Raw genomic sequence first — 25372 nt, 5'->3', positions numbered from 1 at the left:
CAGTTTTTGCTTTGTCATTATGGGGTGTTGTGTGTAGATTGAGGGGGGAAAAAACCTATTTGATATTATTATGATCTTATCCTAAAATAAGTATTACAAACATTCATACAATGCTGAAAACAGGTTTCTTACCAGACAGGTCGAATTTGTAGACTCCTCCAGTGGATTTGACAATGTCCGGGTTGAGGACTCCCTTGATGATGTTGAATGTTTCTGCTATGGGCCCACTGGTAGCAGCGCTGCGTGGGTCACCCTTAACCACTGGGATGACAACCTGATCCCCCATGTTCTGCATCAGAGCCTCAGCCTCATCCAGGAAGAAGTCTGGGAGCAGTGCATTACCTGTGGAGAGACACACTGTTAGCATAACCCACCCGGTACGGCCAGAAGACGACTGGCCGCCCCTCGGAGCCTGGTTCCTCTTTAGGTTTCCTCCTTTCCGTTTCTTAGTCACTGTGCGTCTGCATCATTGTCTCTTGGGGTTTTAGGGTAAAAATGGGACAACATAACCACACCTCTGCTCTGCGGACAACATAACCACACCTCTGCTCTGCGGACAACATAACCACACCTCTGCGGACAACATAACATAACCACACCTCTGCTCTGCGGACAACATAACCACACCTCTGCTCTGCGGACAACATAACCACACCTCTGCTCTGCGGACAACATAACCACACCTCTGCTCTGCGGACAACATAACCACACCTCTGCTCTGCGGACAACATAACCACACCTCTGCTCTGCGGACAACATAACCACACCTCTGCTCTGCGGACAACATAACCACACCTCTGCTCTGCGGACAACATAACCACACCTCTGCTCTGCGGACAACATAACCACACCTCTCCTCTGCTCTGCGGACAACATAACCACACCTCTGCTCTGCGGACAACATAACCACACCTCTGCTCTGCGGACAACATAACCACACCTCTGCTCTGCGGACAACATAACCACACCTCTGCTCTGCGGACAACATAACCACACCTCTGCTCTGCGGACAACATAACCACACCTCTGCTCTGCGGACAACATAACCACACCTCTGCTCTGCGGACAACATAACCACACCTCTGCTCTGCGGACAACATAACCACACCTCTGCTCTGCGGACAACATAACCACACCTCTGCTCTGCGGACAACATAACCACACCTCTGCTCTGCGGACAACATAACCACACCTCTGCTCTGCGGACAACATAACCACACCTCTGCTCTGCGGACAACATAACCACACCTCTGCTCTGCGGACAACATAACCACACCTCTGCTCTGCGGACAACATAACCACACCTCTGCGGACAACATAACCACACCTCTGCGGACAACATAACCACACCTCTGTGGACAACATAACCACACCTCTGCTCTGCGGACAACATAACCACACCTCTGCTCTGCGGACAACATAACCACACCTCTGCGGACAACATAACCACACCTCTGCGGACAACATAACCACACCTCTGCGGACAACATAACCACACCTCTGCTCTGCGGACAACATAACCACACCTCTGCTCTGCGGACAACATAACCACACCTCTGCTCTGTGGACAACATAACCACACCTCTGTGGACAACATAACCACACCTCTGTGGACAACATAACAACACCTCTCCTCTGCTCTGTGGACAACGTAACCACACCTCTGTGGACAACATAACCACACCTCTGTGGACAACATAACCACACCTCTGTGGACAACATAACCACACCTCTGTGGACAACATAACCACACCTCTGTGGACAACATAACCACACCTCTGTGGACAACATAACCACACCTCTGTGGACAACATAACCACACCTCTGTGGACAACATAACCACACCTCTGTGGACAACATAACCACACCTCCTTAAAACAGTCTAAGATGTTGGGGTGGAGGGGAAGAGGTTATAAACTGACATGTTTAATTATTTTAAGACGGTCATACTATAGATTATTTATTTAGCCATTTGATTTAGAATTATAGGTATAAAACAAAATATATATATATATAAAAATACATATTTGATAATATTGACTGGCCTTTAGTACCAAATCCCATAGAAACACATTGAAATGACATTCATAAATAGCAACAAGAAAGACGAGTCAAAACGTACATGAGGAAGAAAGACGAGTCAAAACGTACATGAGGAAGAAAGACGAGTCAAAACGTACATAAGGAAGAAAGACGAGTCAGAACGTACATAAGGAAGAAAGACGAGTCAAAACGTACATAAGGAAGAAAGACGAGTCAAAACGTACATGAGGAAGAAAGACGAGTCAAAACGTACATGAGGAAGAAAGACGAGTCAAAACGTACATGAGGATGAAAGACGAGTCAAAACGTACATAAGGAAGAAAGACGAGTCAAAACGTACATAAGGAAGAAAGACGAGTCAAAACGTACATGAGGAAGAAAGACGAGTCAAAACGTACATGAGGAAGAAAGACGAGTCAAAACGTACATGAGGAAGAAAGACGAGTCAAAACGTACATGAGGAAGAAAGACGAGTCAAAAACGTACATGAGGAAGAAAGACGAGTCAAAACGTACATGAGGAAGAAAGACGAGTCAAAACGTACATGAGGAAGAAAGACGAGTCAAAACGTACATGAGGAAGAAAGACGAGTCAAAACGTACATGAGGAAGAAAGACGAGTCAAAACGTACATGAGGAAGAAAGACGAGTCAAAACGTACATGAGGATGAAAGACGAGTCAAAACGTACATGAGGAAGAAAGACGAGTCAAAACGTACATGAGGATGAAAGACGAGTCAAAACGTACATAAGGAAGAAAGACGAGTCAAAACGTACATAAGGAAGAAAGACGAGTCAAAACGTACATAAGGAAGAAAGACGAGTCAAAACGTATAAGGATGAAAGACGAGTCAAAACGTACATAAGGATGAAAGACGAGTCAAAACGTACATAAGGAAGAAAGACGAGTCAAAACGTACATAAGGAAGAAAGACGAGTCAAAACGTACATAAGGAAGAAAGACGAGTCAAAACGTACATAAGGAAGAAAGACGAGTCAAACGTACATAAGGAAGAAAGACGAGTCAAAACGTACATAAGGAAGAAAGACGAGTCAAAACGTACATAAGGATGAAAGACGAGTCAAAACGTACATAAGGATGAAAGACGAGTCAAAACGTACATAAGGATGAAAGACGAGTCAAAACGTACATAAGGAAGAAAGACGAGTCAAAACGTACATAAGGAAGAAAGACGAGTCAAAACGTATAAGGATGAAAGACGAGTCAAAACGTACATAAGGAAGAAAGACGAGTCAAAACGTACATAAGGAAGAAAGACGAGTCAAAACGTACATAAGGAAGAAAGACGAGTCAAAACGTACATAAGGAAGAAAGACGAGTCAAAACGTACATAAGGAAGAAAGACGAGTCAAAACGTACATAAGGAAGAAAGACGAGTCAAAACGTACATAAGGATGAAAGACGAGTCAAAACGTACATAAGGAAGAAAGACGAGTCAAAACGTACATAAGGAAGAAAGACGAGTCAAAACGTACATAAGGAAGAAAGACGAGTCAAAACGTACATAAGTAAGAAAGACGAGTCAAAACGTACATAAGTAAGAAAGACGAGTCAAAACGTACATAAGGATGAAAGACGAGTCAAAACGTACATAAGTAAGAAAGACGAGTCAAAACGTACATAAGGAAGAAAGACGAGTCAAAACGTACATAAGGAAGAAAGACGAGTCAAAACGTACATAAGGAAGAAAGACGAGTCAAAACATACATAAGGAAGAAAGACGAGTCAAAACATACATAAGGAAGAAAGACGAGTCAAAACGTACATAAGGATGAAAAGACGAGTCAAAACGTACATAAGGATGAAAGACGAGTCAAAACGTACATAAGGAAGAAAGACGAGTCAAAACGTACATAAGGAAGAAAGACGAGTCAAAACATACATAAGGAAGAAAGACGAGTCAAAACGTACATAAGGAAGAAAGACGAGTCAAAACGTACATAAGGAAGAAAGACGAGTCAAAACGTACATAAGGAAGAAAGACGAGTCAAAACGTAAGGAAGAAAGACGAGTCAAAACGTACATAAGGAAGAAAGACGAGTCAAAAAACGTACATAAGGAAGAAAGACGAGTCAAAACATACATAAGGAAGAAAGACGAGTCAAAACGTACATAAGGAAGAAAGACGAGTCAAAACGTACATAAGGATGAAAGACGAGTCAAAACGTACATAAGGATGAAAGACGAGTCAAAACGTACATAAGGAAGAAAGACGAGTCAAAACATACATAAGGAAGAAAGACGAGTCAAAACATAAGTAAGAAAGACGAGTCAAAACATAAGTAAGAAAGACGAGTCAAAACATACGTAAGAAAGACGAGTCAAAACATACATAAGTAAGAAAGACGAGTCAAAACATACATAAGGAAGAAAGACGAGTCAAAACATACATAAGGAAGAAAGACGAGTCAAAACGTACATAAGGAAGAAAGACGAGTCAAAACGTACATAAGGAAGAAAGACGAGTCAAAACGTACATAAGGAAGAAAGACGAGTCAAAACGTATAAGGAAGAAAGACGAGTCAAAACGTACATAAGGAAGAAAGACGAGTCAAAACATAAGGAAGAAAGACGAGTCAAAACATAAGGAAGAAAGACGAGTCAAAAACGTACATAAGGAAGAAAGACGAGTCAAAACGTACATAAGGAAGAAAGACGAGTCAAAACATACATAAGGAAGAAAGACGAGTCAAAACATACATAAGGAAGAAAGACGAGTCAAAACGTACATAAGGATGAAAGACGAGTCAAAACGTACATAAGTAAGAAAGACGAGTCAAAACGTACATAAGGATGAAAGACGAGTCAAAACGTACATAAGTAAGAAAGACGAGTCAAAACGTACATAAGTAAGAAAGACGAGTCAAAACGTACATAAGGAAGAAAGACGAGTCAAAACGTACATAAGGAAGAAAGACGAGTCAAAACGTACATAAGGAAGAAAGACGAGTCAAAACATACATAAGGAAGAAAGACGAGTCAAAACATACATAAGGAAGAAAGACGAGTCAAAACGTACATAAGGAAGAAAGACGAGTCAAAACGTACATAAGGAAGAAAGACGAGTCAAAACGTACATAAGGAAGAAAGACGAGTCAAAACGTACATAAGGAAGAAAGACGAGTCAAAACATACATAAGGAAGAAAGACGAGTCAAAACGTACATAAGGAAGAAAGACGAGTCAAAACGTACATAAGGAAGAAAGACGAGTCAAAACATAAGGAAGAAAGACGAGTCAAAACGTACATAAGGAAGAAAGACGAGTCAAAACGTACATAAGGAAGAAAGACGAGTCAAAACGTACATAAGGAAGAAAGACGAGTCAAAACATACATAAGGAAGAAAGACGAGTCAAAACATACATAAGGAAGAAAGACGAGTCAAAACGTACATAAGGAAGAAAGACGAGTCAAAACGTACATAAGGATGAAAGACGAGTCAAAACGTACATAAGGAAGAAAGACGAGTCAAAACGTACATAAGGAAGAAAGACGAGTCAAAACATAAGTAAGAAAGACGAGTCAAAACATAAGTAAGAAAGACGAGTCAAAACATAAGTAAGAAAGACGAGTCAAAACATACATAAGTAAGAAAGACGAGTCAAAACATACATAAGGAAGAAAGACGAGTCAAAACGTACATAAGGAAGAAAGACGAGTCAAAACATACATAAGGAAGAAAGACGAGTCAAAACATACATAAGGAAGAAAGACGAGTCAAAACGTACATAAGGATGAAAGACGAGTCAAAACATACATAAGGAAGAAAGACGAGTCAAAACGTACATAAGGATGAAAGACGAGTCAAAACATACATAAGTAAGAAAGACGAGTCAAAACGTACATAAGGAAGAAAGACGAGTCAAAACGTACATAAGGAAGAAAGACGAGTCAAAACATAAGGAAGAAAGACGAGTCAAAACGTACATAAGGAAGAAAGACGAGTCAAAACGTACATAAGGAAGAAAGACGAGTCAAAACGTACATAAGGAAGAAAGACGAGTCAAAACATACATAAGGAAGAAAGACGAGTCAAAACATACATAAGGAAGAAAGACGAGTCAAAACGTACATAAGGATGAAAGACGAGTCAAAACGTACATAAGGATGAAAGACGAGTCAAAACGTACATAAGGAAGAAAGACGAGTCAAAACATACATAAGGAAGAAAGACGAGTCAAAACATAAGTAAGAAAGACGAGTCAAAACATAAGTAAGAAAGACGAGTCAAAACATAAGTAAGAAAGACGAGTCAAAACATACATAAGTAAGAAAGACGAGTCAAAACATACATAAGGAAGAAAGACGAGTCAAAACGTACATAAGGAAGAAAGACGAGTCAAAACGTACATAAGGAAGAAAGACGAGTCAAAACGTACATAAGGAAGAAAGACGAGTCAAAACGTACATAAGGAAGAAAGACGAGTCAAAACGTACATAAGGAAGAAAGACGAGTCAAAACATAAGGAAGAAAGACGAGTCAAAACGTACATAAGGAAGAAAGACGAGTCAAAACGTACATAAGGAAGAAAGACGAGTCAAAACGTACATAAGGAAGAAAGACGAGTCAAAACATACATAAGGAAGAAAGACGAGTCAAAACATACATAAGGAAGAAAGACGAGTCAAAACGTACATAAGGATGAAAGACGAGTCAAAACATACATAAGTAAGAAAGACGAGTCAAAACGTACATAAGGATGAAAGACGAGTCAAAACATACATAAGTAAGAAAGACGAGTCAAAACGTACATAAGGAAGAAAGACGAGTCAAAACGTACATAAGGAAGAAAGACGAGTCAAAACGTACATAAGGATGAAAGACGAGTCAAAACGTACATAAGGAAGAAAGACGAGTCAAAACGTACATAAGGAAGAAAGACGAGTCAAAACGTACATAAGGAAGAAAGACGAGTCAAAACGTACATAAGGATGAAAGACGAGTCAAAACGTATAAGGATGAAAGACGAGTCAAAACGCGTACATAAGGAAGAAAGACGAGTCAAAACGTACATAAGGAAGAAAGACGAGTCAAAACGTACATAAGGAAGAAAGACGAGTCAAAACGTACATAAGTAAGAAAGACGAGTCAAAACGTAAGGAAGAAAGACGAGTCAAAACGTACATAAGGAAGAAAGACGAGTCAAAAAACGTACATAAGGAAGAAAGACGAGTCAAAACATACATAAGGAAGAAAGACGAGTCAAAACGTACATAAGGAAGAAAGACGAGTCAAAACGTACATAAGGATGAAAGACGAGTCAAAACGTACATAAGGAAGAAAGACGAGTCAAAACGTACATAAGGAAGAAAGACGAGTCAAAACATACATAAGGAAGAAAGACGAGACAAAACATACATAAGGAAGAAAGACGAGTCAAAACGTACATAAGGATGAAAGACGAGTCAAAACGTACATAAGGATGAAAGACGAGTCAAAACGTACATAAGGATGAAATACGAGTCAAAACGTACATAAGGAAGAAAGACGAGTCAAAACATACATAAGGAAGAAAGACGAGTCAAAACGTACATAAGGAAGAAAGACGAGTCAAAACATAAGGAAGAAAGACGAGTCAAAACATAAGGAAGAAAGACGAGTCAAAACATACATAAGGAAGAAAGACGAGTCAAAACGTACATAAGGAAGAAAGACGAGTCAAAACGTACATAAGGAAGAAAGACGAGTCAAAACATACATAAGTAAGAAAGACGAGTCAAAACATACATAAGGAAGAAAGACGAGTCAAAACGTACATAAGGAAGAAAGACGAGTCAAAACATACATAAGGAAGAAAGACGAGTCAAAACGTACATAAGGAAGAAAGACGAGTCAAAACATACATAAGGAAGAAAGACGAGTCAAAACATAAGTAAGAAAGACGAGTCAAAACATAAGTAAGAAAGACGAGTCAAAACATAAGTAAGAAAGACGAGTCAAAACATACATAAGTAAGAAAGACGAGTCAAAACATACATAAGTAAGAAAGACGAGTCAAAACGTACATAAGGAAGAAAGACGAGTCAAAACATACATAAGGAAGAAAGACGAGTCAAAACGTACATAAGGAAGAAAGACGAGTCAAAACGTACATAAGGAAGAAAGACGAGTCAAAACGTACATAAGGAAGAAAGACGAGTCAAAACATAAGGAAGAAAGACGAGTCAAAACATAAGGAAGAAAGACGAGTCAAAACGTACATAAGGAAGAAAGACGAGTCAAAACGTACATAAGGAAGAAAGACGAGTCAAAACATACATAAGGAAGAAAGACGAGTCAAAACATACATAAGGAAGAAAGACGAGTCAAAACGTACATAAGGATGAAAGACGAGTCAAAACATACATAAGTAAGAAAGACGAGTCAAAACGTACATAAGGATGAAAGACGAGTCAAAACATACATAAGTAAGAAAGACGAGTCAAAACGTACATAAGGAAGAAAGACGAGTCAAAACGCACATAAGGAAGAAAGATGAGTCAAAACGTACGGGTTGGAAGTGTCTGTCCGAAATCTACGAGATATAAGAAAACTCAGGAAACAAACTGTAAGTAATTGTATCTGGTGGGGGGTGGCACAAAACTACATCAATACTTCCATTCATTTTCTTTAAAACTGGTACCCGGTTACCTTTAGACGAGGGCTGTGGCACGCGTGGGGGTCGTAGAGGAGGTCATATCAGTTTATGGGCCTATTTTCGGGAACGTCCAACGGGCTGACAAATACCGCTGCAGCTCGGCCAACTTCCACCGCAGATCCATCCAATGAAATAAACATCTCTCATCTTAAAACTGACTGGTTCAGACGGTGATTTCTGTATTATGTCACTGATATTGACCCACCAGCGCATCAAGAGACTCTAGGGGGTGGAAGGATTACTGTATCGGGCTGTTTTACACCTGTGACGTTAATTAAACCTCACTTCGCCGTGCACGTACCTGGAGCGACGGCGTAAATGTCAAAGTCTTTAATTCCCTCGGTCTTCAGAATCTCCTCGTCGATGAGGAAGTTTCCGGTGTAGCTGCGTGGCTTCCCGAGGATGGCGTAGGCTGCGTCTGCCATGATGTCAACGTTGCGACACTGGTTACCCACCTCCGCGCCACCGAGCATTTCCATAGCAGCAGTCTGGATGGCTGGAGGACACGGCGCAACATTCATTAAGAAAAATAAATACATCTTTCTTTGAATTAAACCAGTTTTTATTTTAAATTACTTCAAAATACATTATTTTAGAAAGAACTGATGAGATTTCAGATGACAACAAAGAGACAAACTAGTCTTCTCGTGTCTACTTGTGGATCATTAAAACGGGTTAAACCGTGTAAATGGTATCTTACAACACATACCCGTCTTAGGCCACAAGGCATTGACAGCGATGGACCCTCTGAACTCTTCGGCCATGCCCAGAACACACATGGACATGCCATACTTGGCCATTGTGTACGCTAAAAGGGAAAACATCATCAACAACAACAACAACAACAACGAACAGGTTAAAAACACAAGTCAGTGATTTGAAAACAAGATCTTTCTCAGTGCAGAGCAAACAGAGGGGGTACGGTCCCAACAAGCTCTCCTTTCTCCTCAACTTGTTCACTACTACCCACAAATCGAAAAAAAAAAAAAAAGCATTGGATTGGTGGAGGCAGGTGCTAAAGGGAGTTTCCATCTTATTTCCTATAGAAGCCATTTTCTGTTTAAAATCAGTGAAGGGAAGTTTGGGTAAAAAGGACTGATAGTCGAGACTCAGACAGCGGATGAAGCCTTCCTTACCCGTGTGGTTTTTGAACCAGATGGGGTTCAGGTTAAGGGGTGGGCTGAGGTTCAGGATGTGAGGGTTCTTACTCTTCAACAGATGTGGGATGCACAGCTTAGACCTGGCAAAACAACAAGTCAGAAATACATTTTTTCAGAAAAGGCTTCTTCGTCAAATGAAACCCTCTCGAAGTACTGAGTCAAGGGTCTGAATACTTATGCAAATGTCATTTTTTATGATATACACTAAAATCAACATTTCTGAAAACCTGTTTATGCTTTGTCATTATGGGGTATTGTGTGTAGATAGATGAGGGGGATTTTTTTAAAATACATTTTAGAATAAGGCTGTAACGTAACAAAATGTGGAAAAAGTGAAGGAATTAAGCGCAAGGACAGAGAGAGAGGGAGAGTATCGGTGACTTTGCATACAGTTACCGCTCCCTGTGCCGACGGTGGAAACCTGGCACTGAGGAGGAAGGAGTCATTAAATTGATCTTGAAGAACATCATTCCGGCCAGTCAACTCAGAAAGAGTCTGACTGGTTAGACTGGGACAGCAGTTTGAGAAGGGTAGAGGATGTCAACAGCAATATGAACAGAGAAAGAAACATGCTAGAACCACAGCCAGAGTCTCTCCAGTCAAGACCCCTCAACACTTGTTGAGTGCGGTCTTCATGCCTGCATCGGTTTGTGCTGGTAAATAGACAGCAATGAAAATTAGATAAACTCTTGGGAAATAGCGTACTCTACAGTTTATCATGAGGTATTCTACCTCAGGCCAACAAAACCTTGAGCATTCCTTAATAGTAGAGCTCATGCACCAGCGGGTGTTGACAAAATGACAACACCAACCCTCATCTTACTAGAAGTCGCTGTGCCGTCTTGCCGAGGCACGGAAAACCCAGCCAACTGTAGATTTTAATTTTATTTCACCTTTATTTAACCAGGTAGGCTAGTTGAGAAAAATGTTCTCATTTGCAACTGCGACCTGGCCAAGATAAAGCAAAGCAGTTCGACACATATAACACAGAGTTACACATGGAGTAAAACAAACATACAGTCAATAATACAGTAGAAAAACAACAAAGTCTATATACAATGAGTGCAAATGAGGTCAAACAAGGGAGTTAAGGAAATAAATAGGCCATGGTGGCGAAGTAATTACAATATAGCAATTAAACACTGGAATGGTAGATCAGCAGAAGATGGATGTGCAAGTAGAGATACTGGGGTGCAAAGGAGCAAGATAAATAAATACAGTATGGGGATGAGGTAGATAGATGGGCTGTATACAGATGGGCTATGAACAGGTGTAGTGATCTGTGAGCTGCTCTGACAACTGGTGCTTAAAGCTAGTGAGGGAGATGTGAGTCTCCAGCTTCAGTGATTTTTGTAGTTTTGCATTATCCATGTCCTCGTTCTGCCAAGACTGAAACATAAGATATTACAGTTTTTAAATGTCCCTTTGGTAGGATAGTCTTGAATGGCACTTTTCCAGTTTATTCTCCAGTAGGATGGATTGTAAAGGCAGATTATCCACTCGCACTCGCATCTCACCAAGCACCCGTATCGTTGGGCCTGGTCCGAGAAGGGAGCCGTAAATCTTTCACCTGCGATTTGTAAATAATAAAATATAATTACAAAGTTTTTGTCCAGTCCGAGGTGAGTAATCGCTGTTCAGAAGCTCTTTCACAAGAGACGGTGGCAGAAACATTATGTACAACAACAACAAAAAGGTAAACAATGCAACAAAACAAAAACCGAACAGCACAATTGGTTACGGAACTCGTAAACGGCAGCCATCTCCTCCGGCGCCATTACCACTTCCAGGTCAGTGATCGGGTGTCGCTACACTTCCAGGTCAGTGATCGGGTGTCGCTACACTTCCAGGTCAGTGATCGGGTGTCGCTACACTTCCAGGTCAGTGATCGGGTGTCGCTACACTTCCAGGTCGGTGATCGGGTGTCGCTACACTTCCAGGCCGGTGATCGGGTGTCGCTACACTTCCAGGCCAGTGATCGGGTGTCGCTACACTTCCAGGTCAGTGATCGGGTGTCGCTACACTTCCAGGTCAGTGATCGGGTGTCGCTACACTTCCAGGTCAGTGATCGGGTGTCGCTACACTTCCAGGCCAGTGATCGGGTGTCGCTACACTTCCAGGCCAGTGATCGGGTGTCGCTACACTTCCAGGCCAGTGATCGGGTGTCGCTACACTTCCAGGCCAGTGATCGGGTGTCGCTACACTTCCAGGCCAGTGATCGGGTGTCGCTACACTTCCAGGCCAGTGATCGGGTGTCGCTACACTTCCAGGTCAGTGATCGGGTGTCGCTACACTTCCAGGTCAGTGATCGGGTGTCGCTACACTTCCAGGTCAGTGATCGGGTGTCGCTACACTTCCAGGTCAGTGATCGGGTGTCGCTACACTTCCAGGTCAGTGATCGGGTGTCGCTACACTTCCAGGTCAGTGATCGGGTGTCGCTACACTTCCAGGTCGGTGATCGGGTGTCGCTACACTTCCAGGTCGGTGATCGGGTGTCGCTACACTTCCAGGCCGGTGATCGGGTGTCGCTACACTTCCAGGCCAGTGATCGGGTGTCGCTACACTTCCAGGTCAGTGATCGGGTGTCGCTACACTTCCAGGTCAGTGATCGGGTGTCGCTACACTTCCAGGTCAGTGATCGGGTGTCGCTACACTTCCAGGCCAGTGATCGGGTGTCGCTACACTTCCAGGCCAGTGATCGGGTGTCGCTACACTTCCAGGCCAGTGATCGGGTGTCGCTACACTTCCAGGCCAGTGATCGGGTGTCGCTACACTTCCAGGCCAGTGATCGGGTGTCGCTACACTTCCAGGTCAGTGATCGGGTGTCGCTACACTTCCAGGTCAGTGATCGGGTGTCGCTACACTTCCAGGTCAGTGATCGGGTGTCGCTACACTTCCAGGTCAGTGATCGGGTGTCGCTACACTTCCAGGTCAGTGATCGGGTGTCGCTACACTTCCAGGTCAGTGATCGGGTGTCGCTACACTTCCAGGTCAGTGATCGGGTGTCGCTACACTTCCAGGTCAGTGATCGGGTGTCGCTACACTTCCAGGTCAGTGATCGGGTGTCGCTACACTTCCATCCGTACTTAAAAGCTGAAAAAAATAATTCTTAGCCAAGCTCACTCCTAAATGGCAAGAACCATATAGGATTGTGGAGCAGAATGGCCCTCCGAACTACCGAGTGGTGAAGATATGGCACTTGCATCCTTGGAAAACAGTTTGCCCGGTGCAATGTTGAGATGTTCTCTGAATCGTTCAACGCAAACGGACGTTGAATTTCTAGTGGTGGCCTAGTGGTTAGAGCATTGGACTAGTAACCGAAAGGTTGCAAGTTCAAATCCCGAGCTGACAAGGTACAAAATCTGTCGTTCTGCCCCTGAACAGGCAGTTAACCCACTGTTCCTAGACCAGTTAACCCACTGTTCCTAGACCAGTTAACCCACTGTTCCTAGTCTGACATTGAAAATAAGAATCTGTTCTTAACTGACTTGCCTAATCAAATAAAGGTACAATTTTAAAAAATATGGCCGTTGTCCATGTCTCACGCCTTAAGGCTTGTTACCCCTTAGCCGAGGAATTGGAGGAGATTGAACAGCGCAAGGTCCTGAATATATTTAAAGAAGAAAGTGATGGATGTGTTTCTCGGATTCCCCGACGACATCTCACACGTTAAGTCCCGTTAGCCCTCAGCTGATGTCATGAATATCATTGAGGAGTAAAAGTGAGGAAGACTTTTCTCAGTTTCCCAGACCAATATGTACCTTCCATTGCATTGGTTGGCTTTTTCCAAGGGGAAGGGGTGTGTGTGTGTGACGGCCCTGAATTTGTCTAAACCGTCTCAGTGCTTCTCCCCCCGATGGCGTGCTTTCCCTTCAATTCCCTATTAAAAAGCCAGCATCAGATGAGCAAAAGTTTGGGGTGACAGTGGTGCGAATGAGGAACCCTCAGTTCCAAAGCTCCTCTGTTGTGTTGCAAGACTACTTATCTCCTTTGGTCTCCGCTGTGGCCTCTCTCCTCTGAAGATCTGTTGGTAGATGGGATGGGCTGACTGTCCCCACTGACGACAACCTTTTTCCCCCTCCTCTCCTCTGAAGATCTGTTGGTAGATGGGATGGACTGACTGTCCCCACTGACTACAACCTTTTTCCCCTCCTCTCCTCTGAAGATCTGTTGGTAGATGGGATGGACTGTCTGTCCCCACTGACGACAACCTTTCCCCCCCTCCTCTCCTCTGAAGATCTGTTGGTAGATGGGATGGACTGACTGTCCCCACTGACGACAACCTTTTCCCCCCTCCTCTCCTCTGAAGATCTGTTGGTAGATGGGATGGACTGACTGTCCCCACTGACGACAACCTTTTCCCCCCTCCTCTCCTCTGAAGATCTGTTGGTAGATGGGATGGACTGTCTGTCCCCACTGACTACAACCTTTTTTAGTGTTTAGTTGTAGGTGAAGATGTACTGACATTTACTGATCATGTTTATAACAATCTGATTGTATGAATGAGACCGGTTTTACACATGTATTTATTGCGTGACTGAAGGTCAGTTGGTTTCCCTCAATTATTTACCGGGACAATATTTTTTATGCCCGAGGTACGGGACATTAAGAGGTATGCCCGAGGTACGGGACATTAAGAGGTATGCCCGAGGTACGGGACATTAAGAGGTATGCCCGAGGTACGGGACATTAAGAGGTATGCCCGAGGTACGGGACATTAAGAGGTATGCCCGAGGTACGGGACATTAAGAGGTATGCCCGAGGTACGGGACATTAAGAGGTATGCCCGAGGTACGGGACATTAAGAGGTATGCCCGAGGTACGGGACATTAAGAGGTATGCCCGAGGTACGGGATCATTTACAAGTGAAAGATATTATTTTGAGATTGTGATGTTATTGTGCATTATCATTTATGTTGGTAATACAACCAATAGATAAACAGTTGTTTTGAAGTTATTTCTAATGGTTTGAAGGGTTTATGGAAAGATTATTTTCCTTTCTGACTCCTACAAAAGGTAGTCAGCTGATGACTCTGGACTACAGAAGGTAGTCAGCTGATGACTCTGGACTACAGAAGGTAGTCAGCTGATGACTCTGGACTACAGAAGGTAGTCAGCTGATGACTCTGGACTACAGAAGGTAGTCAGCTGATGACTCTGGACTACAGAAGGTAGTCAGCTGATGACTCTGGACTACAGAAGGTAGTCAGCTGATGACTCTGGACTACAGAAGGTAGTCAGCTGATGACTCTGGACTACAGAAGGTAGTCAGCTGATGACTCTGGACTACAGAAGGTAGTCAGCTGATGACTCTGGACTACAGAAGGTAGTCAGCTGATGACCCTGGACTACAGAAGGTAGTCAGCTGATGACCCTGGACTACAGAAGGTAGTCAGCTGATGACCCTGGACTACAGAAGGTAGTCAGCTGATGACCCTGGACTACAGAAGGTAGTCAGCTGATGACCCTGGACTACAGAAGGTAGTCAGCTGATGACCCTGGACTACAGAAGGTAGTCAGCTGATGACCCTGGACTACAGAAGGTAGTCAGCTGATGACCCTGGACTACAGAAGGTAGTCAGCTGATGACCCTGGACTACAGAAGGTAGTCAGCTGATGACCCTGGACTACAGAAGGTAGTCAGCTGATGACCCTGGACTACAGAAGGTAGTCAGCTGATGACCCTGGACTACAGAAGGTAGTCAGCTGATGACCCTGGACTACAGAAGGTAGTCAGCTGATGACCCTGGACTACAGAAGGTAGTCAGCTGATGACCCTGGACTACAGAAGGTAGTCAGCTGATGACTCTGGACTACAGAAGGTAGTCAGCTGATGACTCTGGACTACAGAAGGTAGTCAGCTGATGACTCTGGACTACAGAAGGTAGTCAGCTGATGACCCTGGACTACAGAAGGTAGTCAGCTGATGACCCTGGACTACAGAAGGTAGTCAGCTGATGACCCTGGACTACAGAAGGTAGTCAGCTGATGACCCTGGACTACAGAAGGTAGTCAGCTGATGACCCTGGACTACAGAAGGTAGTCAGCTGATGACCCTGGACTACAGAAGGTAGTCAGCTGATGACCCTGGACTACAGAAGGTAGTCAGCTGATGACCCTGTACTGCAGAAGAGAGTCAACACATTGCAGCTCAGTTTATACTGCCACCTGCTGGCATGAAATAGTGATGAATAAACAATTACTTCTTAACGTTAAGATCACCGTATTCTTCAAGGTCCCAACCCACATTTCTGCTCCCATGGAACAGTTGTTGTGTGTGTGTGTGTGTGTGTGTGTGTGTGTGTGTGTGTGAGTGGTGGTGAGTGAGTGAGTGAGTGAGTGAGTGAGTGAGTGAGTGAGTGGTGAGTGAGTGAGTGAGTGAGTGAGTGTGTGTGTGGACATCTAGGATTTGATACCAGTAACCCTCCAGTTGCCAGCTCATTTCCCACCAGATCTTCCCCATCAGACCCGGGATTCAAACTGGCAACGGGTTACCGGCTCGCTCCTAACTGCTAGGCGACCAATACCAATGCTTAGAGAGTTTTCTAGAATAAATCAAGAATAGCACACAATCAAACGGATTGCATAGATGACGGCCAAGTCGACCATCCCGTTTGTTAGCAGGTATTCAGGTATTCATTCACTCACGTCAGATAGGTCCCTCTGAGGTTGACGCCCAACATGAGGTCCACTTTCTTCATGGGCGTCTCCAGGGTCCCCGTCAGATTAATGGCACTGGCATTGTTCACCAGGATATCAATACCTGGATACAGACTTATGTTCAAACAAGGGACACTTCACTTTTACAAATGAAAAAGTCTTGTCAGATGTTTTCAGATCTCAAAAGTAGACTAATTTCAAGACGAAATGACGTTCAAATGACATTGTTTGTGTAGATCCGGCTATACGCCTAAATCCACAAACAAACAAACAAACGGAAAAGATAAGCCCAGTTTAATCTCGTGGACAGATCAACGTAAACATAACTGATAGAATCTGTCAGGAAAGAACAGAATACGTTAGCTAACAAGATTCGACCCGTAATTTGCAAAGAGAGAAGGTGGAGCTCCTGGTTCTAGTTCTCCTGGTTTCCCTTCTTACCCGAATGGACCCAGAACTTAACGGAGCAGCCCACCAATTACGCAATATTTTATTTATTTATCTAGTTAAGCCAGATAAGAACAAATTCTTATTTACAATGACAGGCCTACACCGGCCAAACCGTAACCCGGACGATGCTGGGCCAATTGTGCACCGACCTATGGGACTCCCGATCACGGCCGGATGTGATACAGCCCAGGATCGAACCAGGCTCTGTAGTGACGCTTCTAGCACTGTGATGCAGTGCCTTCCTTTACTTTAGTTCTGCGTTAACCGATATTAAACGCGGTCTAATTGACTAATGCTCTTGGTTATTCTGTGCTTTTTCCCCTTCATTTGGGGTGTAATGTCTCGTTGTTACTCACCTCCAAACTTCCGCACGGCCTGATCCACTGCCTCGCCGATCTGCTTCTCATCTCTGACGTCTACGATACAAGGCAAAGCTTTGCCTCCCAACGCCTCGACTAGGCAACACGCACAGGGATAAGCAACACATACCAATGCACTTATTATCACAGAATTCACAAAGTCAAGAAGCTCAAGAATTCCTGGTAAACTGGGAGGGACTAAATGGTGAAAATAGACGGAAAGTTACATGTCAGAAGTGTGAAAATGTGGTCGAAGCCTAAAGCCAGATAAAAGCTAAAGGTAAAGTCAAGCTGTACTCACTTTCTTCTGCAGCGGTGTAGATGGTTCCGGGTAGTTTGGGGTGGGCTTGTGCTGTTTTAGCAGCTATGACAACATTGGCACCATCCTTAGCAGCTTTGAGTGCGATGGCTTTGCCAATACCACGACTTGCCCCTGTAATGAACAGGGTTTTCCCCGCTAGCTTTCTGTAGTTCACAAACAACAAAGGAACAGGTTGTTCGGCAGGATGGACTACGTTCAGGAGGACTGCTGCCACTACATTGTGCATTAGGTCAGGATGGGTTCAGGAGGACTGCTGCCACTACATTGTGCATTAGGTCAGGATGGGTTCAGGAGGACTGCTGCCACTACATTGTGCATTAGGTCAGGATGGGTTCAGGAGGACTGCTGCCACTACATTGTGCATTAGGTCAGGATGGGTTCAGGAGGACTGCTGCCACTACATTGTGCATTAGGTCAGGATGGGTTCAGGAGGACTGCTGCCACTACATTGTGCATTAGGCCAGGATGGGTTCAGGAGGACTGCTGCCACTACATTGTTCATTAGGTCAGGATGGGTTCAGGAGGACTGCTGCCACTACATTGTGCATTAGGCCAGGATGGGTTCAGGAGGACTGCTGCCACTACATTGTTCATTAGGTCAGGATGGGTTCAGGAGGACTGCTGCCACTACATTGTGCATTAGGTCAGGATGGGTTCAGGACTGCTGCCACTACATTGTGCATTAGGTCAGGATGGGTTCAGGAGGACTGCTGCCACTACATTGTGCATTAGGTCAGGATGGGTTCAGGAGGACTGCTGCTGCCACTACATTGTGCATTAGGTCAGGATGGGTTCAGGAGGACTGCTGCTGCCACTACATTGTGCATTAGGTCAGGATGGGTTCAGGAGGACTGCTGCTGCCACTACATTGTGCATTAGGTCAGGATGGGTTCAGGAGGACTGCTGCTGCCACTACATTGTGCATTAGGTCAGGATGGGTTCAGGAGGACTGCTGCTGCCACTACATTGTGCATTAGGTCAGGATGGGTTCAGGAGGACTGCTGCTGCCACTACATTGTGCATTAGGTCAGGATGGGTTCAGGAGGACTGCTGCCACTACATTGTGCATTAGGTCAGGATGGGTTCAGGAGGACTGCTGCCACTACATTGTGCATTAGGTCAGGATGGGTTCAGGAGGACTGCTGCCACTACATTGTGCATTAGGTCAGGATGGGTTCAGGAGGACTGCTGCTGCCACTACATTGTGCATTAGGTCAGGATGGGTTCAGGAGGACTGCTGCCACTACATTGTGCATTAGGTCAGGATGGGTTCAGGAGGACTGCTGCCACTACATTGTGCATTAGGTCAGGATGGGTTCAGGAGGACTGCTGCCACTACATTGTGCATTAGGTCAGGATGGGTTCAGGAGGACTGCTGCCACTACATTGTGCATTAGGTCAGGATGGGTTCAGGAGGACTGCTGCCACTACATTGTGCATTAGGTCAGGATGGGTTCAGGAGGACTGCTGCCACTACATTGTGCATTAGGTCAGGATGGGTTCAGGAGGACTGCTGCCACTACATTGTGCATTAGGCCAGGATGGGTTCAGGAGGACTGCTGCCACTACATTGTGCATTAGGTCAGGATGGGTTCAGGAGGACTGCTGCCACTACATTGTGCATTAGGTCAGGATGGGTTCAGGAGGACTGCTGCCACTACATTGTGCATTAGGTCAGGATGGGTTCAGGAGGACTGCTGCCACTACATTGTGCATTAGGTCAGGATGGGTTCAGGAGGACTGCTGCCACTACATTGTGCATTAGGTCAGGATGGGTTCAGGAGGACTGCTGCCACTACATTGTGCATTAGGTCAGGATGGGTTCAGGAGGACTGCTGCCACTACATTGTGCATTAGGTCAGGATGGGTTCAGGAGGACTGCTGCCACTACATTGTGCATTAGGTCAGGATGGGTTCAGGAGGACTGCTGCCACTACATTGTGCATTAGGTCAGGATGGGCTCAGGAGGACTGCTGCCACTACATTGTGCATTAGGTCAGGATGGGTTCAGGAGGACTGCTGCCACTACATTGTGCATTAGGTCAGGATGGGTTCAGGAGGACTGCTGCCACTACATTGTGCATTAGGTCAGGATGGGTTCAGGAGGACTGCTGCCACTACATTGTGCATTAGGTCAGGATGGGTTCAGGAGGACTGCTGCCACTACATTGTGCATTAGGTCAGGATGGGTTCAGGAGGACTGCTGCCACTACATTGTGCATTAGGTCAGGATGGGTTCAGGAGGACTGCTGCCACTACATTGTGCATTAGGTCAGGATGGGTTCAGGAGGACTGCTGCCACTACATTGTGCATTAGGTCAGGATGGGTTCAGGAGGACTGCTGCCACTACATTGTGCATTAGGTCAGGATGGGTTCAGGAGGACTGCTGCCACTACATTGTGCATTAGGTCAGGATGGGTTCAGGAGGACTGCTGCCACTACATTGTGCATTAGGCCAGGATGTAAGAAATTAGAGCAAAAATCCATACAGAACACCTTCGGGGAGGTGGCATCATCCAATCAAGAGATAATTCCATCTTTGTCTCCTCAAGTAGTGAAAGTGTAACCGACGGGTATGGGCGAGGGGATGGACTTAAATTATACGATGTGGAATTCTATCAAGAGTCTACCAGGGTTGGGTTCAGTTCCATGTACCTGAATTTAACACAATGAATTCATTCAATTCAAGTTGGCTGAGGGCCAGTCTGTTTGCCAAACATGAAGAAAAAATATATATATACATAAAAAAGGGTCTTGACAATGACAGAAAAGGAGTTGGCACGACAACACAAAGAGATTGGCTAATACTCAAGGACAGAATCACTTTGGCATAATATGACAAGAGGCCATTCATTAAAATGAGGGGCGGTTATCAAAGACAGGCTAAAACTGCTTATCCAATAGAAATCCTCTTATCACAGTTGTAAGCGGTGTCATGGCGACTTTGGCTCGCTGAACTCAGGCGTAGAAACACCTAAAAGGTCCGTCTCGCAACAGAACGGCTGGCCGTCAAAAATCAAAAGACACTCACTCATTCGATAAGTGTTTTTTTTTTTTACATATTAAAAATGTCAGTTTGTCATTTTCACGAGTTTGGGGGTAATAACATGTTCAACTACTTAAGACATTGCCACGAAACCAGGTTGTGCCTTTAGATTGAGAGAAAATGAACGACTAAGGATGAATTTTTCAATTATTTCACCGACTTCTCAAATCCCTGACCAGGCGTACCTGGAAGTCTCGCGATGTTGTGACCGTGGTGTGAGATAGAGGTCACTCATTGGTTGGCTGTTACACTCCGGTGACCTTTAGCCTGAATCTCCATTCCCAATCAGGTCTTTGTGACATTTTTATATTATTTACCCAGGCATTCACCTACATGATACAATGCCTGCTAAGTTTACAACCAGTCAAAAAACAAACAAATCTAAGTCTAGCTGTTTGAAATATATAGTTACATAACTAGTAGGTACACATTGTAACGGTGATATGTACAGGATAAGAGGATGCGTGTGAAAGACAAAACAGCAAAGTTCACTGACAACTCACTCACCTTTCTTTATCGTAGCCAGATTACTTGCTTTAAATATATATATATATATATATTTCACCTTTATTTAACCAGGTAGTCGAGTTGAGAACAAGTTCTCATTTACAACTGCTTACAACCCTGGCTAGCTAACATTTCAACACAGTTTATGTTACAATTTCTGGACAAAATGTATTTCGTAATGCTCGTCGAAAAATGTTACTCTTACAGCTTAGCTAATTGGTTACATGCAAGTAATCAACCACTTACGAAAAGCTTGAAGGAGAAAACTAGACAACTATATAGTATGTTATGTAGCCAAGAGGCTAACGTTAGCAGGCTAGCTAGCTGATGTTACTTACCCTGTGTTTTGCAACATTTTGAAACGTCTGATTTCTCTTGCAGATATGTTTTTAAACGCAGAGAATGTGAACGGACGATTCAAGTCAGTTCAGAAACAAAGTCCAGTTTCCAACTTTGCTATAAAAATAAAAAACTATCCGGATACAATGTGACCAACGGATGACAGCAGCCGAAGTGGCCTTTACCCCAGTTAGAGATGTTCTTCTTCTTTGGTATAATCTTGGCGTTCGCCCATTGTGTTTCTGCATGCCGCCACCTACTGTGCGATAGTGTATATGTTCAATCACGGTACATTTGTGATACAAAAATAAAAAAAGAGAGAAATTCTAATAATCGCACCAACAACCAACCCTAACACCTACAGTGCCTTCGGAAAATACTCAGATCCCTTGACTTTTCCAACATTTAGTTACGTTATAGCCTTATTCTAAAATGTATTAGATACATTTAAAAAATGAGCAATCTACACACAATATTCCCATAATTATAAAGGGAAAACAGGTTTTTAGACATTTTTACCAAAACATTTCGGCAGCATTGAAGGTCCTCAAGAACACAGTGGCCTCCATCATTCTTAAATGCAAGAAGTTGGAACCACCAAGAATTCGTAGAGCTGGCCACCAGGCCAAACTGAGCAATCAGGGAGAAGGGCCTTGGTCAGGAGTCAGTGACCAAGAACCTGATGGTCACTCTGACAGTGCTCCAGAGTTCCACTGTGAAGATGGGGAACCTTCCAGAAAGATAACCATCTCTGCAGCACTCCACCAATTAGGCCTTTATGGTAGCGTGGCCAGAAGGAAGCCACTCCTCAGGAAAAGGCTCATGACAACCCGCTTGGTGTTAGCCAAGGGGCACCTAAAGACTCTCAGACCATGAGAAACAAGATTCTGTGGTCTGATGAAACGAAGATTGAACTCTTTGGCCTGAATGCCAAGCGTCACGTCTGGAGGAAACCTGGCACCATCCCTACGGTGAGGCATGGTGGTGGCAGCATCATGCTGTGGGGATGTTTTTCAGCGGCAGGGAATAGGAGACTAGTCAGGATCGAGGAAGAGATGAACGGAGCAAAGTACAGAGAGATCCTTGATGAAAACCTGCTCCAGAGTGCTCAGGACCTCAGACTGGGGCGAAGGTTCACCTTCCAACAGGACAACGCAGGAGTGGCTTCGGGACAAGTTTCTGAATGTCCATGAGTGGCCCAGCCAGAGCCCGGACTTGAACCCGATCGAACATCTCTGGAGAGACATGAAAATAGCTCCCCATACAACCTGACAGAGTTTGAGAGGATCTGCAGAGAAGAATGGGAGAAACTCCCCAAGTACAGGTGTGCCAAGCTTGTAGCATCATACCCAAGAAGACTTGAGGCTGTAATCGTTGCCAAAGGTGCTTCAACAAAGTACTGAGTAAAGGGTCTGAATACTTATGTAAATGTCATATTTCAGTTAATTTTAAATAAATAAATGAACAAACATGTCTAAAACCCTGTTTTTGCTTTGTCATTATTGGGTATTGTGATGTCATTATTGGGTATTGTGATGTCATTATTGGGTATTGTGATGTCATTATTGGGTATTGTGATGTCATTATTGGGTATTGTGATGTCATTATTGGGTATTGTGATGTCATTATTGGGTATTGTGTGTAGATTGATGAGGGGGGAAAAAACAATTTAATCCATTTTTAAACAGGGCTGTGATTTCACAAAATGTGGAAAAAGTTAAGGGGTCTAAATACTTTATAAGGCCAATTTTCCTTATGGGCCAGTTAGCACGTTTTTGGTATTCTGCTGTAAGATTTAGCATAGGTAACGTTAGTTGGCTAGCTAGCTGTCGCTATGCTAAATCATCCAGCACAATTTTGGTATCCAAAAAGCAAAACAAATTGAATGGAAAATCTACACGACATGACCAAAAGTATGTGGACCCCTGCTCGTCGAAGATCGCATTCCAAAATCATGGGCATTAATATGGAGTTGGTCCCCCCCTTTGCTGCTATAACAGCCTCCACTCTTCTGGGAAGGCTTTCCACTAGATGTTGGAACATTGCTGCTATAACAGCCTCCACTCTTCTGGGAAGGCTTTCCACTAGATGTTGGAACATTGCTGCTATAACAGCCTCCACTCTTCTGGGAAGGATTTCCACTAGATGTTGGAACATTGCTGCTATAACAGCCTCCACTCTTCTGGGAAGGCTTTCCACTAGATGTTGGAACATTGCTGCTATAACAGCCTCCACTCTTCTGGGAAGGCTTTCCACTAGATGTTGGAACATTGCTGCTATAACAGCCTCCACTCTTCTGGGAAGGCTTTCCATTAGATTTTGGAACATTGCTGTTATAACAGCCTCCACTCTTCTGGGAAGGCTTTCTACTAGATGTTGGAACATTGCTGTGGGCACTTGCATCCATTCAGCAACAAGAGCATTAATGAGGTAGGAGCACTGATGTTGGGCGATTAGGCCTGGCTCGCAGACGACGTTCCAATTCAACCCAAAGGTGTTCGATGGGGTTAAATTCAGGGCTCTGTGTAAGCCAGTCAAGTTCTTCCACACCGATCTCAACAAACCACTTCTGTAGGGACCTCGTTTTGTGCATCCTTCCCCAAACTGTTACAACAAAGTTGGAAGCACAGAATCATCTAGAATGTCATTGTATTCTGTAGCGTTAAGATTTCCCTTCACTGGAACTCAGGGTTCTAGCCCGAACCATGAAAAACAGCCCCAGACCATTATTCCTGCTCCACCAAACTTTACAGTCAGCACTATTCATTGGGGCAGGTAGCGTTTTCTGGCAGCCGCCAAACCCACATTTGCCTGTCGGACTGCCAGATGGTGAAGTGTGATTCATCACTCCAGAGAACTTGTTTCCACTGTTCCAGAGTCCAATGGTGGTGAGCTTTACACCACTCCAGCCGACGCTTGGCATTGGTGATTTTAGGCTTGTGTGCGGCTGCTCGGCCATGGAAACCCATGACATTGCTTCCAGAGGCAGTTTGGAACTCGCTAGGGAGTGTTGCAACCGAGGAAAGATGATTTTTAGGTCCCGTTCTGTGAGCTTGTGTGGCCTACCACTTTGTGGCGGCTGAGATTGTTGCTCCTAGACGTTTCCACTTCACAATAAAAGGCCTTACTTGTTGACCGTGGCAGCTGTAGCAGGTTGGACATTTGACAAACTGACTTGTTGAAAAGGTGGCATCCTATGACGGTGCCACGTTGAAAGTCACTGAGCTCTTCAGTAAGGCCATTCTACTGCCAATGTTTGTCTATGGAGATCGCATGGTGGTGTGCTCGATTTTATACACCTGTCAGCAATGGGTTGTGGCTGATTTGGCAAATCCACTCATTTGAAGGGGTGTCCACATACTTTTGTATATACAGTGTACCTTCTCTCTCCTTTGTGGACATTTTGGGCTCCTCTACAACACTTGGTTTCTTTCACAGTAATCTGGTCTGGGATTTTGCACACAACATTCTTCTCGATCCCGGCTCTTTGTGTCCTGCCACTATCAACCAGTGGGCTTGTTCAGCATTGTAGGCGACTGCAGACTGATCTACAAAGAATCTTACATTATAAATAACTATTCATTATTATTTGTACATCGGTCAGTCATAATTTAACTATGATACATTACGGTTTTGATCCTCTAGAACACGGCTATTATCAACACAAATAGTGGGAACATTCAAGGTTGTCTTTATTTCGAGCGCGTTGCGCAGATGGGCAGATCTTTACGTGATGCTATAATTCGTACCATGCGTAACTTGCAAACCTGGAGTTTCTGGGAGTGGGCGTGTCGATAGAAGTGGGAGGATCAACCGAAGTGGGTGT

The 25372-nt window shown here is 44.2% G+C and overlaps 2 protein-coding genes across 12 annotated transcripts in view; both read right to left on the bottom strand.

Moving 5' to 3' along the window:
• The window catches only part of LOC118380053 (hydroxysteroid dehydrogenase-like protein 2), a 28133-nt gene extending 6378 nt beyond the window's left edge, over window positions 1-21755 (bottom strand). Inside the window, exons 1-8 of the mRNA XM_052500901.1 lie at window positions 21546-21755; window positions 17633-17796; window positions 17329-17427; window positions 16511-16625; window positions 9839-9942; window positions 9412-9510; window positions 9004-9198; window positions 133-342 (exon numbers count right to left, since the gene is read on the bottom strand). Coding sequence (XP_052356861.1) covers window positions 133-342; window positions 9004-9198; window positions 9412-9510; window positions 9839-9942; window positions 16511-16625; window positions 17329-17427; window positions 17633-17796; window positions 21546-21562 — 1003 coding nt within the window. The 5' untranslated portion in view covers window positions 21563-21755. The remainder of the gene's footprint in view (window positions 1-132; window positions 343-9003; window positions 9199-9411; window positions 9511-9838; window positions 9943-16510; window positions 16626-17328; window positions 17428-17632; window positions 17797-21545) is intronic.
• On the bottom strand, window positions 349-1846 carry LOC127917840 (uncharacterized). 11 transcript variants are annotated; one of them, XR_008097885.1, is made up of 4 exons: window positions 1374-1493; window positions 885-1304; window positions 628-851; window positions 349-571 (listed from the first exon to the last, which is right to left on the bottom strand). XR_008097885.1 is itself a non-coding variant. In XM_052500910.1 (4 exons), the coding sequence occupies exons 1-4, from the start codon at window positions 1835-1837 to the stop codon at window positions 447-449; spliced, it is 996 nt and encodes a 331-aa protein (XP_052356870.1). In that variant the 5' UTR covers window positions 1838-1846; the 3' UTR covers window positions 349-446. The 11 variants fall into 11 exon arrangements, 8 of the variants coding, with proteins under 8 accessions (XP_052356870.1, XP_052356867.1, XP_052356866.1 ...); XR_008097886.1 differs by having other exon boundaries at window positions 1402-1493; XM_052500910.1 differs by lacking the exon at window positions 1374-1493 and adding an exon at window positions 1527-1846 and having other exon boundaries at window positions 969-1304.
• Window positions 21756-25372: the final 3617 nt, after the last annotated feature.

This window comes from Oncorhynchus keta, unplaced genomic scaffold (genome assembly GCF_023373465.1).
Source record: "Oncorhynchus keta strain PuntledgeMale-10-30-2019 unplaced genomic scaffold, Oket_V2 Un_contig_12263_pilon_pilon, whole genome shotgun sequence".
In the NCBI taxonomy this organism is placed as follows: Eukaryota; Metazoa; Chordata; class Actinopteri; order Salmoniformes; family Salmonidae; genus Oncorhynchus; species Oncorhynchus keta.
This window is presented reverse-complemented; position numbering and strand designations above follow the sequence as displayed.